The sequence below is a fragment of the Coturnix japonica genome, chromosome 1 (genome assembly GCF_054131305.1).
Source record: "Coturnix japonica strain WE chromosome 1, WE-NBRP24, whole genome shotgun sequence".
In the NCBI taxonomy this organism is placed as follows: domain Eukaryota; kingdom Metazoa; phylum Chordata; class Aves; order Galliformes; family Phasianidae; genus Coturnix; species Coturnix japonica.
The window spans coordinates 126,769,166-126,788,388 of NC_140663.1; the positions used below are offsets into that span (position 1 = coordinate 126,769,166).

Genomic DNA, 19,223 nt, shown 5'->3' on the forward strand with positions numbered 1-19,223 from the left:
GGAACCAATGATGAGCTCCACTTTTGCAATATGTATGAGCTAATTATCCGTATTATAAAGGTACACGCAGCCAAGGAATAAACGAGAATAGCTGATCATATGTCAATGACAGGTGTGGTCATTTGCTTTTCTCCCGCCGTTCGACAACAATTGGTGACCCCGACGTGGCCTACCAGGAAGGATCGCAGCGGCGAAGGTGTTCGGATCCTTAAGCAGTGGGGATAGCATGCGCCAGGAAAAGAAGGTGCAGGTGCTCTACGTGACCTTACAGAAGGGCCTAGCCGATACGGGCCGACGACGTCCTTTAAGGCTGCAACAGCGTGCTGACAAATAGGTATGGGAAGGCAAGCGGTTTATGAATTATTTTCTTGCTTTTTTAAAAAAAGGTGTCAGGTATTTTCTTGCTTTTTGAAAAGAAAGTGTCAGGTTAAGGGGAGAGACTTGCAAAAGGAACTCCCCGAGTTATTAGCGTATGGGTATGCTAAAGGGTTATTTCAGAATCCGCATTTAGTGTATGATCTTGCTGAGTGGCGTAAATTTGGAGATGCAATTTTTCAGGGAATATTAGATGGGGAGAAAACAGCTAAAAAATGCGGGAAGTGGTGGCGTGTGGTTTATAATGATTTGTTGCTACATCAGGCAGAAAAGGAAGCGGCAGAACAAGCTAGTGCTGTGCAGGGGAGGAATAAGAATTATAATGAATGGTCAGATTGCCCGGTGCCCCCTGCTTTGTCCACCGTAAAGTTGCCGCCGGCCTCCGAGCCTGCATTGCCGGTGGCTGCGGAGCCGAGTGCCCCGTCTCCCGGCATGTCTCTATCAGACGAGCCGCCTGCATCGACCATGGCGCTACAGCCGGCCCCCTCGATCCCCCTTTGCAATGAGCCGCTCCCTGGGGCACAGAGTGCCCTGGCGGAGGCCGTCGCGCAGGAGCGGGGGGGGGCTTGGGCTGCGCTGGCGCGGGCCTGTTTAGAGACGGGAGACGGTGAGGCGTTGGAAGCGGTGCCACAGATGGTGCTGCCGGGGGGGCATTCGCCTAATGCTGCAGGTGGGACACAGGCTGCTATCAGTGCTTTAGATTGGAAGTTGTTGTTACAATTGCGGTCTAAGGTCAGTCAGTTTGGAGTAAAAAGTGAGCCAGCGAGACAGATACTGGATTATATCTGGAGTACTCAGGTTTTGTTGCCATCTGATTGTCGGGCTATAGCTAGGTTGATTTTTTCGCAGCACGAACAATTGCTATTTAATGCTTATTGGGAAGAGATGTGCCAACAGAGCGTTGTGATAGTTAGGCAGCCCGGAGATCCCTTGTATAATGTCACCGTTGAAGAACTTTTAGGGGTGGGTCCTTTCATCCAGACGGAGGCCCAGGCTTTATTAGGACCAGCTAAATGTAGGGAGTCAATGTATCTGGCCAGGCAGGCTATGGATAAGATCAAGGCACCAGGTGGGCTGCCGTCTTACATGGGAATCCAGCAGGGAAGAAATGAGGATTTTGGAGCGTTTCTAGATAAGGTAGCCGGAGCCATAGAGAAGGCTAGAGTACCAGAGTACATGAGGGAAATAATGCTAAAACATTGTGCACTTCAGAATTGTAATGCTACAGCTCGTGGCATTCTAAGTACTTTGAGGAGTAACTGGACAATAGAGGAGGCGTTAGACAGATTATCGAGTGTGCCCACGGGGGCTCAGGCTTTCATAGTTGAGGCTATTAAAGAGCTAGGGGCAGGATTAAAAGCACAGGCTGAGGCTTCCCAGAATCAGGTGTTAGCAGCTCTTGCACCCTTACAAGCGTCTGCGGTAACCAGTGCAGGCCCAAGCACCTCTTTTAAATGTTTCCGGTGCGGCGTTAAGGGACATTTGCGACGGAATTGCCAAGCTGTCGGTGTGTGGTGCCAGAACTGCCGCACGGACAACCACAACACCGTCACCTGCCGTCGCCGGTCAAGAAACCTCCAGCTCAGCGCAAGAAAGAACAGCGGCCGCGCTCCGACGCAAGCAGCCGTTCCCAGCCAGCGGCCGCCTGCCCCCCCGCACACGTCTCTCGCCGCGTTGTCGGCCTCTACGCCACCCCCGCCCTTCAGTCCGCCTACGTCGCTCGTCGCGCCCCCGCCCTCTGCTTCGCCCACGTCGTTCTCTGCACCTCGCCGTGCCGCCCCCCCCTCGTCGTGCGCGGCTGCGTCTGTGCAGCCCGTGTATAACGTGGTTAAAGACGCGGATGGACCGAAACCAGAGGATCGTTGTGACCCCGGTCCTGTAGATCCAGAAAGCGAATCGGACGCATTTTCTCTTGATACTTTGTTTGGAACAGGAATGACAAATTTCCCTACAGCGTACTGTGATGTCTTAGAACAAGGCAGAAAAGAAACAATATTAAGGGGTGATGCTGACACGTTGCAAACCTTTCCTAATCAGGTCGCCCATTTGGAATCTCTGCCTTGTGAGGCAGTGAAGGAGCTAAGGGAGTCAGTGAGAACATACGGAGTTCAGTCAGCCTTTACATACAATCTTTTGGTTGCAAACAGTGACAGTTGCGCTATGACCCCTCACGATTGGAAAACTGTGTTAGGAATGATACTCTCTGCTATGCAATACGCTGTGTTTATGATTGAATACCGGCTACATAATTTGACTGATACCTCTTTGCCTCAAATTGGGACACATCCATGTGGCACAGCACCTCTTCAACTGTGTCAGACAAATGTCACTCACGTTCCTGAATTTGGCTGTCTAAAATATGCACATATAACAATAGATACTCATTCTTCTTATGTATTTGCCACAGCACATACAGGTGAACGCAGTCATGACACCCGTAAACACTGGCTATCTGCTTATGCTGCTATGGGAATCCCACATACTACAAAAACAGATAATGGGCCTGCATATACCTCTAAGGCCACTCAAACTTTCCTCCAAGAAGGGTGTGTTAAACATACTACAGCCATTGCTCATTCTCCCACTGAACAAGCTATCACTGATCACATTTATCAAACATTGAAATCCATTCTTATTATTAAACAAAAAAGGGGGAATATGGGAGACACATTACAAGAAATATTATGCAAAGTTTTGCTTGTTTTGCTTGTGCTGAATTTTTTGAAAATATTATGTAAGGTTTTGCTTGTTTTGCTTGTGCTGAAGTTTTTGAATCGTGTTCATACAGATACAGCTTATGTGGATCGTCATTTTGAGGCTTCCCCAGTGCAAAAGGAACAGCCTATGGTTAATGTTTGGAATATGGCCACAGGACTTTGGGACTGTTCCCTACCACTGACAATTTGGGGTCGTGAATATGCTCGTATTTCCACAGGGACTGGCCCTATGTGGGTTCCAGCATGATATCTTCGGTCTCATCTGAAGGCAGAAAATAGCATCCAGCCTTTATAGTAATTGTAATTGTGTGTTTCTTACTTAGTGGTATTGCTTTGTAACTTGCTGTGTTATAGATAATATTAGTAATAGTTTGACATAGTGTGTGATAGTGATAGAACTAGAGGGAATGGTTTTAAGCTGCATCAGGGGAGATTCAGGCTGGACATTAGGAAGTATTACTTTTCGGAAAGAGTAGTCAGGCATTGGAATGCACTGCACAGGGAGGTGGTGGAGTCACCGACCATGGGAGTGTTCAAGAAACGCTTGGATGTGGCACTGAGGAATATGATTTAGCCAGGAAGTATTGCTGATGGTTGGACTAGATGATCTTCTAGGTCTTTTCCAACCTTGATAGTTCTGTGATTCTGAGCTTTTCTGTTTTACCAATGCAGTCTCAAGATTTAGAGTTTAAAGCATTAGCTAGGATGTTGTGTGCTTCTTCTATTTTAGTAATAGATCAGATGTGTATTAAACAGGATTTGATCTAATCAATGCTAGAATCTACAGGAATAGCTCTTTTAATGTTTTAGTACTGTTTGGTTATGATGTTATTAGCCTATTAATTAGCTTTTCTTAATTTGCAAAGACAAAACCTGGAAAGGAATCCCAGTCAAAGAGATGACCCTGTATCATAGAACGGATACCTCTTTTACATCCAATTAATTGGGATCTGAAAATATAACCATGCATCATTTTAGACAAAAGTGCACGCTAATAGAACTAAATTTGATAGTTTATTTGTTTTCCAAGCAGGTGTTCCACTTGGGCTCTGTATCACGCACTGGCCATGCGGATATGGTGTACAACTGGAAGAAATCCTTCAGACCCTGAATGCAGGAGAGAATCTGTGATGGGTGAGAGAGGAAATGTGCACCTTGAAGCAGGGGACGCCCTGCTGGCACTACCTGTCACATCCACCACCAACATGGCTTGCTGTTTCTCAAGGGTCAATAAGTATTAATGCCCCTAGTGATACTCTAGTACATTTGTCCTCTAAAATTGGTTCTATTTGACATGCTATTCCATTAAATTGTGCGATCATTAATCAATTATTAGCCCGGATAACTCAGTTGGTAGAGCATGGTTATGAGCATCCTAAAAGCATTTATTGCACAAATTTTAGTGGTCATTAAAATCAATATATTAGAGTATATGAAAATTGAAGACTTTTCCTGATCAGTTACAGATTAACACAATGGGACCCTCACGGATTTATTTTCAGGTTGCAGAAACTTAGGTTGCAGTACAAACATGTTTGTTCTTTTTAGTGGATTTAATAGTAATGTTGTTATGTTGTATTTGACTTGTCTCTTTTTCATTTTTAGAGTATTGTCAATTGAGGCCTTGATTGAGTTATAATAGTTATGTTATTAATTTAAGTAGTGTTGCTATTCTATAGGCAGTATTGTAAGAAGAATTCTACAGAGCGTCAGTCATGGATCCAGATGAGAAGTTCACGGAACAGCAGCTATGAAGCAGGATAAAACTACATGAGAACTGACTGAACAAATGAACTGAACTGCTTGTTAAATATGATTAATCGGTCGTTAAATCAAACCGTTTTTCATCCTAAAAGAAAACGGGGGAAATGTAGGGAGTGTTTTTTACAGCTAGCTGAGAAGGGTCGTAAACACAGTGCAGTTAATCAAGCAGCCATGCCACCTGCAAGGACAGTGAGATCAACAGGATGCCCTGGGATGGTGAGAAACTAGCCATGGTTTTGTGAACTCGGCAAGGGAGTAACTTTCAGGATGATAACAACAAGCTGCAAAGATACTCGGGGATGGTATGTAATTGGGAACCAATGATGAGCTCCACTTTTGCAATATGTATGAGCTAATTATCCGTATTATAAAGGTACACGCAGCCAAGGAATAAACGAGAATAGCTGATCATATGTCAATGACAGGTGTGGTCATTTGCTTTTCTCCCGCCGTTCGACAACATATTGCAACTTAAAATGCAGTAGTTTTTAGCTAAAGGGGAGAGGATAAGCTGAAATGTCACATGTCTAATTCACAAGATATGGAAGACTAAGAGAGTGATACAACACTCACTGAAATCTGCCCTAAGATGGTAAAAGAGCTCGAGATTAACGAATGCTGACAGAAGCGTGCATCAAGTCAAGCCTCAGATCAGCAACTGGATCCAAACAATTAAGAATTCACAGTACTACGACACACAGATTAAGAAGGATCTCTGAGATTTGCAAGCGAACAAATCAACAATGGTAATGTTCTACCACAAAATACCAAAGTAAGCTTTGGGATTTACCCAGACAAGTAAACTTCCAAAGAGATAGCTATATTTGATGCAGTAACACAGGAAACACAAATTATGAGACAGTCACAAAGAGTTTTGTTTTTCCCTTCATAGTAACTATAGCACAGAAATCCTCTTCATGAAAACCTCAGATGCAGCCAGAGGGTTTGCCAGTGATTTGAAAGTTGTGCTTAAGAGCTCCCTCCTCACATCCATTGCTTCACCCAGGGAAAGGTTGGGATGTATTGCACAGTAAGTGCAAAAAGGTTGTCAGGACAAGTCTTCCACAAGTGCAAACTTTGCCTGCAGAGAACCAAATGAGTCATTTTCTGAATACATACAAAATAAAGTGTGATATTGTATTGGCACTCGTAAAAAGCATCTCCAAATCTTACCCAGGCAATTGAGAGCCAGATAAAGTGAGTGTAAACTATTTGAGAACAGGCTAAAATACAAACTGTCTCTAACTGCAAAATGGAATTGGATTTTTACATGGGACAAATCTTCCCTAGAGCTGCCGAACACCTTTTGAAGTAGACACTGTTGAGAAATTATTTAACCATGTAAGCAACTACATCACTTCTAATTCTTACCACATTATATTTTGCTTTTCAGTCAGTCATTTTTTCAGTCATCTTTTTCTTCTTGCTTTTTACTGGCAGTGTTAGCAGAGAACTGCCTTCTGGTACAAACATGACTTAAAACCCTGAGACGGATAACATTCTAATTCACTATTACCAAGGGCAAACAAGTGGCAAAAGGTGCAGAACAATCTTCAGAAAGTCTCAAAAAATTCAATACTTCATTAAAAATGCTTCATTAAAATTCTTTTAAATTGGCCCAGCTTATCAGGTGGCAACAAGGTGATTTGTTACCTTATGCTTCGCTTCATACTGCATCCCCCTACCCCACCCCATCCCATCCTGAGGAAAGGAGACTCAGCAATCCAAGCTGGATGTGAACTGCAGTAAGGCTCCAAATGCAGCAAACAGGGGAGCAGCTTTGCTAAGATGTTCCATGGGACACAGACCTCATATTCACCCACCTAAGAGCTCTATAGACTGTTCCAAGGCTGTAAAGGCATGGTGCAGCCCTGGTGCAGCAATACTCTTGACCTTATTTCACTCTGCGAATGCTCCTCCCTCACCAATTCCAACATGCTCATCTGATGTTCCCTTTGTTGCTGTGTCTCACAGAGATAACAAGTTACTCCAGGCAGGGAGCTGTCAAATTCAGTACAGCTCATCTGCAAAGGGCTCGGCAGGCTGCGTGGAGCAATACCCAGCAATGAAAATAGAACAGAGCAGATGAGCAGCCTTTAAAACAAACACAGCTTCATTTATTCATAGCTTAATAACTTACTAATGTATTATTAGCAACACTCTAAAAAACAGGCTTTGACCCTAAAAACAATCCCTTTCTAAAGGCATGAGTAGTTCCAACTAAGATTTTTCCTGAATGCAATGATAAACTTCAAAGTTTGAGATCTGTGGTATTAACATATTCATTATTGAAACTTCTAATTACTTCTTCCTGAGTAACTCCGCCTGCAGCCAATGGCAGTCAGTGCAGGGCCTGTGGTACCCCAGAGCACACCAGGACCTGATGAGGGCCTGCAGACCACAGCATCCAACACAGGCCAAGTTCCTTGCACAGAATATCAGCCCACACAGCAGGAACTGGGCTTGTCTGTGAGCCTTCCTCTTCTTAATGCGTACGTGAGGGTTGTAAGGCCCCACAAGGTCTAATAAACAAAACCAACACCTACACAACTGTTCCATAGCTGGCTTGGAGACCAGAGAGGAGGGCTAGGGAGGAGCAGAGAGTGGGTGCACAAGTGGTCCTGCTTCCTTTTTTTCCTTGTATGTCCTTAAACCTGAACACTACGTGCTGGATTATGTAATGTCACAAAACTAATTCAGTACACACCTCTCCCACAACAGGAACATTTGCAGCTGGCTGTCCAAAACCGAGGCTGCAGCTCATGGCAGTGGCTCATCTTGTAGAATCATCATAGAATGGCCTAGACTGGAAGGGACCTCAAGGATCATCAAACTCCAAAGGCAGGACCACCAACCTCCAGATCTGGTACTAGGCCAGGCTGCCCAGGAACCCATCCAACCTGGAACACATCCAGGGATGGGGCATCCACAGTCTCTCTGGGCTGCCTGTGCCAGCACCTCACCACTTTTACTGTAAAGAACCTGCCCTTGACATCCAGTCTAAACCTTCCCTCCTTGAGCTTAAAATCATTCCCCTTGTCTCGTCATGACCTACCCAAGTAAAAAGTTGATTCCCTGCCTTTTATAATCCCATTTTAATTAATGGAAGGCTGCAAAGAGGTCTCCCTGTAGCCTTCTCCAGGCTGAGCAAGCCCATCTCCCTCAGCCCGTCTTCATAAGGGAGGTGCTCCAGACCTCTGATCATCTTTGTGGCCCTCTGCTGGACCCACCTCCATCCCTCCACCTGCTCCCACCTCCCATCTTGGCCAGAAGCTGCACTGGGCAGAGACTTGCAATGCAGCAGCTGAAGAAATGGCCACGTGCAAAAGGCCAGGAGCTGCTTGATGGGAAAGGAAAGGAACAGGAAGGACTTCTTCGTGGTGTGAGTGCCAAACGGCAACACCCAGATTCCTTCCTTCCTCGGCAGACACTCTGCAGGACTATCTCAAATACCTGTATTTCCCTTCAAACCACTTTTGGATCTCTCTCAACTCCTGCCCTCCTTAGGGGACAGAAACCTAAATCCTGCCTTTTTTCACCAGATCCGGTAACACTTCTTTACAGCAAAATATAAATGTCGGACATAATCTTCACTGAATACAGTCCTATATCACTCTGAAAGAGCCATTGGGGTGAAGATGTTTAAAAACCATGTTAAATAAAACCAAGAGACATTTTTCAGTATCCATGTTTTAAAAGGCAGGTGGTAGGATGCAGAAAAGACCACTCCTAATTTTCTGAAGGCTGGATGGGAATTGTTAGTACTACTGTAAAATGCTAAGCACACAGTAGCAAATTAACACCACTGTATTTAATGCACACCTTCACTCTCATGATGTATAGTGGCCTCTGTGCCACACAGTTTTTAATAAGCCTTTTTAATTCCTGGTAGATGTTCGAAATGTAAACAGTTGTAAAAAGCACCTCCACCTGCCACACTAAAATAATTCATCTTCTGCCTTCATACAACACCAGAGAGAAGCTGTTTCTATGAATAATCCTCTCCCACCCCGAGCAGTGTACTCTCAAAGCAATTTGGGTATTCCTAAGCAAGAAAGTGAGAAATGCTGAAGAGGCTCAGCAGAGGAAAATGAAGAATGCATGCAGTTGGAAAGCTCAGAATGCTGTTGGTTTATATTTTCTCTTACCTTCATAAACTACTTCACAAGTGATTTGGTAGATGTGGAAACGACTGATTTTTTCTACAGGTTGCTGACACCATTTTGGCTTCTACAAACTTCAGTGCCCTGCTTTTGCTCTTTCCAATGCACTCAGACACTCTTTGCCTTTCTCTGCCTTCAAATCTCTAATATTAAAGCTCCAAACTGCATCCCTCGGGTCACTTGCAGCTCCGGTAGTCTTTGTAGAGAGCTCAAAAAGGGGATTTCTGACTGTGTCTGTCCCCGGCAAAACCAGCTGTGCCAGGGTCACAGCAAATGTCTGGGTACTGAGCAGACTGGAGCTGTCTCATAATTAAAGCCTGGCATCCACTCAAGCATGAATTAAATACCAATGATGAATTTTCATCACTCTTGTGATTCAGTGTATGTAGGTCATATTCCATCATAACTATTAAACATAAAGCTATTGTGTCCCAGACATGTTGTAGTAAGGGGCCCCCAGCCTCACGCCCTACTAAATGACTATCCATGCACAAAACATCCAGAAAATCTTTTTATGTCACCTCATTTCTGCCAGCTATTTTCATCCTAGTAGCTGCACAACCCAACACATCACACCTGTTTTGCTTCCTTTATCTATCCTCCTCCTTTCTCTTTCTCTTCAATTCTTCTGCTCTCCCATCCTCCTCAAGCAAAGGTGGGAAAATTTATCACTCAAGAACAAGTGCATTTTTTTTCTTTGTGTGCCTAATCAAATGCTTGTATGTATGCATTTATTTTGTTTAGAAGTATCTTTATAAGAATTTTAGATACATTTTGCATAAGTGTACCTTGCCTTAAGAAACATATGCAATGTGCAGACAAAATCTTTGCCAAAACTGTCAACATGGTAAGCAAAAAAGTTTCAAACTTCCATTGCTATGGCAGTTGGGCAACAGCAACCAGATCACCGACATGACTAGAAGCTGAAAATGCAACTCAGTAGAATTACCTGGTGTCCAGAGAGAGAAGTACGCGTTACATGGTAGTGAGAACTAAAAGGGGTAAATTTTGCCCTGACCCACACGACACGTCTGGTCAAGCTTAGGCTCTTCTCAGAAGCAGGCAGGGACTCTGACAAGCCAGCTCCTAGTTCTCCTTTTTCCAGATGAATTCATCAAATGACTGTCTCATTCTTCACTGTGGTAAATATGGAAATTGAAAATACTGAGATAATGGAAACTGGTATTCATCAATTCAGCTATTGATATGCAGTGCAGCAGCAATAGAGCTGTAGGGATCACTGGAGCTGCCTTTCCAGCAGCTGCTAGAGGAGGCATTGTGCCTGCAGCAATGCATGCAAGGTAAATTCTGAGAAAATAAATGAGTCACACAGCACACTGATTCATTTAGTGCACAGCATTGGCTAAAACCTGATTCAAGGCTGGACTGGAACAGCAGCTGTTAAAGCACAGGCATGTGACACGAGGCAGCCTGGACTGACAGGACAAGCCACACAGGTGGGATGGAGCGACAGCCAGCAGCCCAGGACAAAATATGACCAAAGCAAAGCACAGTGTCCAGCCCAGAAGCCAGACGTAAGACTGTTTAAAGAGATGATCTAATTTATCACTGAATGTTTATAACAACAAAGGCTGTAACCTGAAGATTTGTTTTTAAGATCAGCTATGTGCATGCTTGTGATTTTCCCTATCAATTATCCCAGTCTTTTATATGTAAAACTGCCTTCCCTTTAAATTCACCCTGTTACAGGCTGGAGTTGGAAGAAAAGAAGATGCATTTCTGGCTCAACAAGAATTAAGAACTACAAAAGAGCCAGGACAGTCACTTCCAGGTGCACGTTCTCCACCTGCTAAATAATATTTCAAGGGCTGAAAGATTTTTAGTAAGACTGGTGCTTAGCAAGTGCCCCCAGTACACAAAGGGGGGGCAGAACTTATGCCCCTGAAGTCACAGCCTGGGTGGCAGGAGACACAGTGCTGCACTGTGGCTGTTCTTAATTCTCCAAATATCCATTTGCCCAGATAATTGATTTTCAGAAGTCAGGATGCTGCTGGAGAGCATGGCACACCTATGTCCTCAAAACCAACCAGCTCGCTACTGCACTGCGCTTTATCAGCTTGTCAATATTTGAGCAATGTGCTCTATCTTTCACTGTGTCTCCAGAACAATTTAATTGCCTGAGATCCCTTCACACCAGCCTCTCCCATGCTCGAACATGTTTAGTCTTCATGTAAAGATACAAATGTTTGCAGATGGGTATCACATGGCTTCTTCATTTCAGCTTCTTCTCATGTTAAATCTCCCAGTCATCTCTGTCTTCTGTGTGATGAAGTTCAACATTTCTACATGGCAGTGCCGGACTCCTCAGACTTTAATCTCCATGGTTCCAGGGCATCATGTGGGATGGACAACAGCCAGCCCTGTTCTCCGACTACACCACAACTCACTTCTGGCCATCAATAAATTGAGACCATTAGAATAAAAACCTAATAGCCACAGAAAGAACATCAGAAACTAAATCAAGGATATACCAAATATTCAAGATTGCTGCAAGTGAGGGGAAACTTGAGCTGGCAGCACCATACTGCTGTCAAAGGTGAATGTTTTGGGCTGGATGACCAGGCAGTTTGCCTGCATCTCAGTATCTGCATTTCTGAGGCTGGTAAGATAGCTCACAACAGGCTTGATCTATGCAACATGGATAGTTGGAATGTAAACTGGAGCCCAAATAGCTAACAATGTATTATTACAGGCTTACTGAGAGACGTACAAATACTTCATGCCTGTAAAAACATAAAAGATCATACTCCTATTCAAAATGAAAGAATATCTGGCTGATATTTAATAGCACAAGACAAAAGAAGTAATGAAATAAAACTAAAGCAACGTTGCCAGATTTTAGGGAACAGCAGGTTGAAACTTCCATCTGAAACATCCAGTTTCAGATACTTGAAAATCTTAAGAAGCTGTCAGTCTGATGCAGAAACTGCAAAACCCCAAACCTCTTGAGTGGTCACAGTGTAGCTCACTCAATATGCTTCATTAAGGGAAATGGTGAGTGGCACCTTCTGCTCCAAGCTTTGCTCAATACGTCAGCTTAAGACAAGCAACGCCTTGAAAACAGTGCAGCCTATATTAGGTGTTGCACCTCTTCTGTGTGCTGTGTTGATTCTTTTCTGTAGACATTCCTTGCTATTTGATATGCATGAGGTAATCTTTTGGCTTGGCTCTTTTATGTTGCATGCGTGAAGGCAGCTGTGCCAAGCTGTTGTGCCAAGAAGGCACTCCGAGTCACTAGGGTCATAAAAACTCATCCAAGTAACAGGCTTTTTCTTCTCTAATATCACAAAGCACATTAGCCCAGACAAGGCTTTCCTGGCTGAATGGCAGATCTTCCAAGGAACAACTCTGAGTTTTTTGATTTAGATTATAGTAAGACTCAGATGCAATGTAGGTGCATGCAGAAGCACTCACATCAGTATGCACCAGGTCTGAGGTTGTCTTGATGCCAAGTGTCAGGTCCTGCATTTTGGTCACAACAACTTCAGACAACCCTACAGGCTTGGGGAGGTGTGGCTGGAAAGCTGCCTGATGGAAAGGGACCTTGGTGTGCTGATGGACAGTCGGCTGAATATGAGCCAGTAGTGTGGCCCAGGTGGCCAAGAAGGCCAATGGCATCCAGGCTTGTATCAGGAATGGTGAGGTGAGCAGGACTAGGAAAGTCATCCTGCCCCTGTTCTTGGCATTGGTGAGGCCTCACCTTGAGTACTGTGTTCAGTTTTGGGCACCTCAGTACAAAAAGGACATGGAGGCACTGGAGCAGGCCTAGAGAAGGGCAACGAGGCTTGTGAAGGGCTTGGAAAATCAGCCCTATGAGGAGAGGCTGAGGGAACTGGGGCTGTTTAGTCTGAGGAAAAGGAGGCTGAGGGGAGACCTTATTGCTCTCTTCCAGTATCTGAAAGGTACTTACAGTGAGAGTGGGACAAGTCTCTTCTCACTGGTGACAGGTGACAGGAAAAGGGGAAATGGCCTCAAGTTGCGCCAAGGTAAGTTTAGGTTGGATGTTAGGAAACACATCCAGGTTGAGTCATGGTCCCTGGATGTGTTTAAGAGCTGTTTGGATGTGGTGCTCAGAGATATGATTTAGCAGAGGGTTGTTAGTTAGGGTACTACGGTTAGACTGAGATTGGACTTGATGATCTTTGAAGTCTTTTCCAAACTGAGTAATTCTATGATTCTGTGATGGTTCCTTGCAGAAGCTAACTCTTTCCAGTGACGTTGGCAGTGCTCTCTTTACCTTAGTAACACTGCATACATTTTTCCTAAGAAACAATAAATGTATTTATCTTCCTTGATTTGCAGATGTTTCTACTTTTCTCAGCGTGCACAGATTTTGTTCCAGGAGAGGAAACAGATGGCAGCTGTGACAATGGCACCTTTCCAAGGTGGAAAGAAACCATTCTTGAGGCTACCATAAGCTTATGGCTGGGACTCCCAGTTCTGTGCAGTCTGTTGGTGTGAACTGGATGTCATTGTCACAGCAAAACTTACAAACTCAGAGATGACGCAAATGTGAGTAGCAGCAGAAAGAGCTTGTCCCTTAATGCAGTTCCTCCATTTGTCCAAGCCCTCAGCAAACAATCCACCTCATGTAGTCATACAATTAATGCACAAGAAAAAACTGTGGCCAATGAAGAGAAATGATTTTAAATATATATATACACCAATAGACCAAAAATAAAAGTTCAGATGTAAAAACAAACCAACAAATCAACAACAACAACAAAAAACACCCATCCTTGGTAGGAACAGAGAATTTCTTCAAATCCCTTCTGTCTTATGGAATGACCAGAAAGCCACTTGATAGAAGGGAAGTGACTGTAAAGACTGAGGATCAGATGTGGGAAAAACAAAGGAAGATGCCATGGGAGTACATTATTTGCTGCTCAAAGAGGGATAGGTACAAAGTTGTTTTGAATTGTACAGCAAAAGGAGTCCGAGAAGGAATACGATGAACAAGGAAGATGACACTTTTCAGCTAAAGAGCAGGAAACACGAGCTTAATAGCTAAATTTGGCCAGAAGCACTTTATAGGAGTATCTGTGAAATTTGGGGGGATAAAGTGAAGGTGAATGCTGAGAAATAGTCAGGAAATCTGAGAAATGTTTCATCAGATGTTGCTGTGAAAGGCACTCGTGGGATCCTGTGAGAGATCCACATGGATGTGAGAGGCCAAGGAGCACTACCAGGGGCTGGGAGGGCAACTATATCAGTTTAGGCAGAGCAGAAGAAGCATGAGGACTCCCAAGCAAAGTGCTGGTGTGACGGTGTTGGATGAGAAGCCGAAAAGGCTGTGTCAGATGTGGATGGGCACACGGGGCTTCCTAGAGGGCAAGGAGCCAGAGGTAGAGAAGCTGGTGTGGAAAGAATGAGCTGCAACCTAGGCTTCCCATACCTAACTGGAGGCATTCAAGAGGTGCTGAATTAGGAGCTGAGCTGCACCAGGCTACCCACAGTCAAGGGACAGATGCATGCACCTCAGAATGACCTGGGGAATTCCTCTTCTGTCCTATGTGCCATAGACGTCTAAAGCTACCTGAGATGAATCTGAGCTTTTCTGCTGAGGGAACTGCTCTGAGAAAGAAGTGTTTTCTCCTTCACTCCAAAAAAGGAGAAAGTCCTTTTTTAAAGTGAACACTTGGACTAGATGATCTTGGAGGTCTTTTCCAACCTTGGTGATTCTATGATCCCCTGAGGCCTGAAGGTGACTAGCAGAGATATGAGGTGGTAGCGGAACCTCTGCATTACAATTGCTTGTGAGCCCGCAGCGAGTGAAAAACAGGCTTGGAAAAAACCTGCATGTGACCATTGGCTGTGAGGGAAATCTAACTGCTTACAAAGGGCTTCTGAGTCAACAGAAAGACAGCGGTGGAGCCAGAGAGCAAGCAATTTAACCCAAGGATAGAGTGGAGTGCAAGAATATGAGAGTGCTCCAGAGAAACAGGCTAAGGAACCCGAGAGGAACAAGAACAAAACAAGACCAAATCAAACAAAGAAAGATGCAAACTGAAACAGAGCTATAAATAAATGAGACAGACCTATAAATAAAACAACTCGCTGTAGAAAAGTAATGAGAAGTGCCTTTGGTAGGGAATCCCCATGCGGGGGTTAGAGAGAGGGAGAAAGAAGCGGTATAGAAACCATCTAACCCACATGATCATGAAGCCAGAAGCAAAAGGAGAAAAGAAAAATAAAAGCTGCTTTTTTCTTTGGAAAATATGCAAGCTTAGCAAGCTAAAGATCAGCACACAGTCAGAGCCTGCTGGCAAGTGTGAAAATAGCATTCAATAGCACTGGTGGCTCACATGAAGGTCACGGTGCATGTAGGTCTGCACAGTGCGGCAATGGGGCTGTGTATCACTGCCCAGTGCTGGAATACCTGGTGAGCATCTGCAGCTGAAAAACTACAGCAACAATGTTAAAGGAGTGAAAAAATACAGCTTGAGTTATTAAAATGCAAATGGCAGTTTGCCCCAGCAAATATCAGACAGGCTTTCTTTTTACTTATAGAGACTCAAAAAAATCAGTACAGGCAATAATACAAATATCCAAACATTTAATAAAGAAAAAGAAAATAGAATGTATGGTGACTGTAACTTGTAATTTAATGCTTGTTTTCATCGGATCAAACTCTGCTTCTCCCCCTCAAAAATTATATTCAGAAGGCAGAAAACCAGCTTCTATTACCCAGGGATAACAATGCTGCCGACCTGCCCATTCCACATTTCCCATTAAATCCATCTGCTCAGTGGGCTATAGCATCAGCCATCTTGCTAATTATCTCCTTGTAACACATGGAAATTGCTGAAAATTTCCCCCTTAGTAAACAGAGGTTCAAGGAAATGAGCAGAAAAATTCTAAGTTTTGGTACTGCAAGGAATAATGCCCTGAATGCTCTGTACCAGCAAATTGCCAGTTTGCCTCAGATGACAAGGAGATAAGCAAAGCTTCCAACATCTGCCAGCAGCATAAGAATAAAGGGCAAAAGAAGCAGGTTCAAAGGAGGCAGAACCTGGATCTCTTCTCTTTCAGGGTAACTTTTTATCCTGAAACATGTTTGCAATTCTGCAAGAGCAACAGCCAGGGCAATACTCCCAGGTCCCTTCGCAGGTCCCCTTACAGTACGTTGCTGCTGGCTTCTAGGTTGGAACACAAAAGCATTCAGATTTTCAAGTACATCTCTCAGAAATCATCGTAATCTTTTTACAACACTAAAAGCATTGTTAGCAGCTCCGTTGCCAGTTTTTAATCCACTCAAATGTAAACCTAAACTATGATTAATGTATTCAACTCTTCATTCTCATGAAAGAGCAATTTAGATCCACCTGAAATACTGGTTGCAGTGCCCTGCAGTTAGCCGGGCTTTGCACTGCTTCCTGTTAGGCTCCTTCTGCTAGGCAAATCTATAGTCCCCCCCCCCGGCCCGGCTTCTCAGCTCCAGCTGAGTCAGATAAAAAAGGAATCGAGAGCCATTGAGAGTATCTGACTGGGCAAGCAGTGACTGAAAGTAATCCAGAGGACTGAGCCTCGTGAATAGCCAAGCGCTAGAAATGCTAATTAGTGCCAATACAAACAGAAGTTTAACCCTGTGACAAAACATTTTCTTTCCTATTAACGAGGACATGCAGGCAGGATTTTCTGTAAATCCCATAAAAGCACTAACGGAATCAAGGCAACATATTATTTAAGAGCAGCAGCTCCTCCTACCAGTGCACTGGGAAACCGCATTTAATCTTTGCATCAATTCTTCTAAGGCCATTTCTTCAGTGTGCAGCCAGCATCTCATTCTCTGATGAAACAAAAAGAATCCACAGCAAACATGTTCCCTCCGCTCCAAGAAAGAAGGGAGAAAAAAAAAACAGCAACAAAAAAAAAACCAAAAAAACACAAAAAACAACCCCAAACCAAAAGAGGCAGCACTACAGCAGTGCTTCGCAGCCCTGCATTTCAATGACTCCCCAAGTGCTCCCAGGGTGAAGGTGGGAGTCCGCGCTCTCTCCCGGGCGAGGCTGGTGTTGCTGGAAGCCGGAGCCGTGCCTGCTGAATCCAGCAGAACCACTTGGGACGTCTCTCTCCTCCTCTGGGCAGGGGTTTGCCCGCAGCGGAGCCCTCACGATCAACGCGAAGCAGTGACGAGCAGCTTGCTCGCACGCTCGCTGCCAGCCTGCTGCGTGCGTGGGGAAGGACTGTGCTGGATCGACAGCACGTTTAGGAACCGGAGAGAAGCAGTGGATTGCACGAAGCCCTGGCCTCGTCCTTACGTGAGCGTTCTGCCTCTTGCTACCTCCTTGTCAGCTTGCTGCAGGCTAAATAGCTCTGGAGTAAAATTCCTCCCCACTGACAATGTCAAAGCCGTTCCGCTGCTGCTGCTTTCACGCTTCGTTTGAAGGGTTCGTTTTTGAGGGCAGAGGACTCCGAATTTCCTTCAAATGCTGTATTTGTCCCAACCATCTTTTGGACTAGTTGGAGGAGCTGGGCTGCTTCAATGCTGAAACGCAGCTGTCTCCAGAACTGCACTCCAGGGAGGGGTTTTAGCACCTTAAGTACCTAAAGCCTTTGAGTTTTAGCTTCTGGATATATGAAGTATCTCCTATGAGGCATCTGGGGCATACACCGCAGAGCTGTCCCAGTTAGCCAGGGCAGGCAAGCCCATCAGCCAATGCACCTCCATTGGTTCTCTGTGCTGTGCTTTAGGGACAAAAAGAACTTCCAGGGATACAGAAAATCTGGAAGATTGAGAGCCAGTACAACTCCTTGTAATGGGTTTTCACTGCTTTTACAAAGGCTATTTGACCCCTTTCAGACCATGAGGCTTTTAATGCTTCCCCTTATCAAGGTTATCTCAGTGCCTATTAAATCTCATTGCCGTCATCTTTTTTCTTGATGTTCAGCTGCATTTTCCTAGTATTGTACTCAAACTACTGGCTTTAGCTACACCCTCTTATATTTTAGCCATCAAATAAATAAGAAAGGTTATAGAATCATAGAATATCCCAACTTGGAAAGGACCCATAAGGATCATCAAGACCAACTCCCAACTCCACACAGGACCACCCAAACATCAGGCCATATGTTTGAGAGCACTGTCCAAATGCTCCTTGAACTCTGGCAGATTGGAGCCTTGACCACCACCATGGGCAGCCTGTTCCAGGGCCCGACCACCCTCTGGTGTAGAACTTTTACCTGACATCTCATATACTTAAAAAGGATATCGCGTGTTACTTGAGATAAAGCTTCTTTTCTACACATTGCACACAGCAAGGCAAAAAGCAGCAGTCCTTCCTGGGAACACGTGTGGATAGCCCCAACTATTTGTCCATTCATTTCAATAGTAACTACCAAATGTTTCTTGAACACCTCCAGGGACGGTGACTCCACCCCCTCCCTGGGCAGCCCATGTCAGTGCCTCTCCACTCTTTCTGAGAAGAAATTATTCCTAATATCCAACCTGAAGCTCCTCAGTGCAACTTGAGACCATTTCCTTTCATCCTATTGCTTTTACCTGTTCGAAGAGGCCAAGCCCCGATCGACAATTCATCCTTTGCCAATGAATTCCAAGATGTAACAACACTCAGCATGAAAAACTGCTTTTGTTCAAATCACCTTCCTGGAATTTTTCTGGGTGCCCCAGTTTGCCTTTTGTGAAGCAGTGGAAAAAATAAAAGCAACAAAAAACAAACAACCACAGGAAATCAACACTTGCTATTCACTTTCCCAAGCCATTCATGACCATACAGACATCCACTGTAGGTGATATTATGTCCCTTCCAATCGTCTGTTTTCCAGACAGAAAATTTCCTGCACTAATTAGTTCCTATTTGCACAAAAGCAATTCCATACTTCTGGTTGTCTTTGACACACGTTTGCACAGCCTAATTCTAGTGAAAGAAAGTGAACAAAACAAGACATAGGACTCAAGAAGCTGTCACAGCACGGGTTATGTGGTGCCATAAAGATGTTGTTCCCTGTTTCCCTCGCAGTGCCTCTCAATGTGCTCTTTGCCTTTCTGACCAACACTGAATGCTGACTGAGCTGCCGCTGTTTGCAGGGCCCACAGTGAGCCCAGATCTCCTGCTGAGGGTGACAGCTAACTCAGGAATCCTGTTGTTTTTTTTCAAGTGTATGACTTTGGACAAACAGTTAATTTCAGCCACTGTGCTTCACAGTGATTGAGCATCACAAA

At 44.5% G+C, this 19,223-nt stretch overlaps 1 protein-coding gene across 20 annotated transcripts in view; it reads right to left on the reverse strand.

The window, feature by feature from the left end:
- Nucleotides 1–19,223, reverse strand: part of MCF2L (MCF.2 cell line derived transforming sequence like) — a 141,796-nt gene that overhangs the window by 99,535 nt on the left and 23,038 nt on the right. For 3 of the 20 annotated variants that reach the window (XM_085534759.1, XM_085534744.1, XM_085534660.1), the window contains exons 1-3: nucleotides 16,748–17,288; nucleotides 15,346–15,444; nucleotides 9,969–10,156 (exon numbers count right to left, since the gene is read on the reverse strand). The exons of 11 other annotated variants lie outside the window; for them this stretch is intronic. Coding sequence is in view for 4 of the 9 variants with exons in the window: in XM_085534678.1 (XP_085390804.1) it covers nucleotides 16,748–16,829 (82 nt within the window). In the remaining 5 variants the exon portion in view is untranslated. Of the gene's footprint in view, nucleotides 1–9,004; nucleotides 9,327–9,968; nucleotides 10,157–15,345; nucleotides 15,445–16,747; nucleotides 17,542–19,223 lie in introns of those variants that run through there. 6 more of the 20 variants (XM_085534678.1, XM_085534630.1, XM_085534752.1 and 3 more) reach the window with 4 other exon arrangements.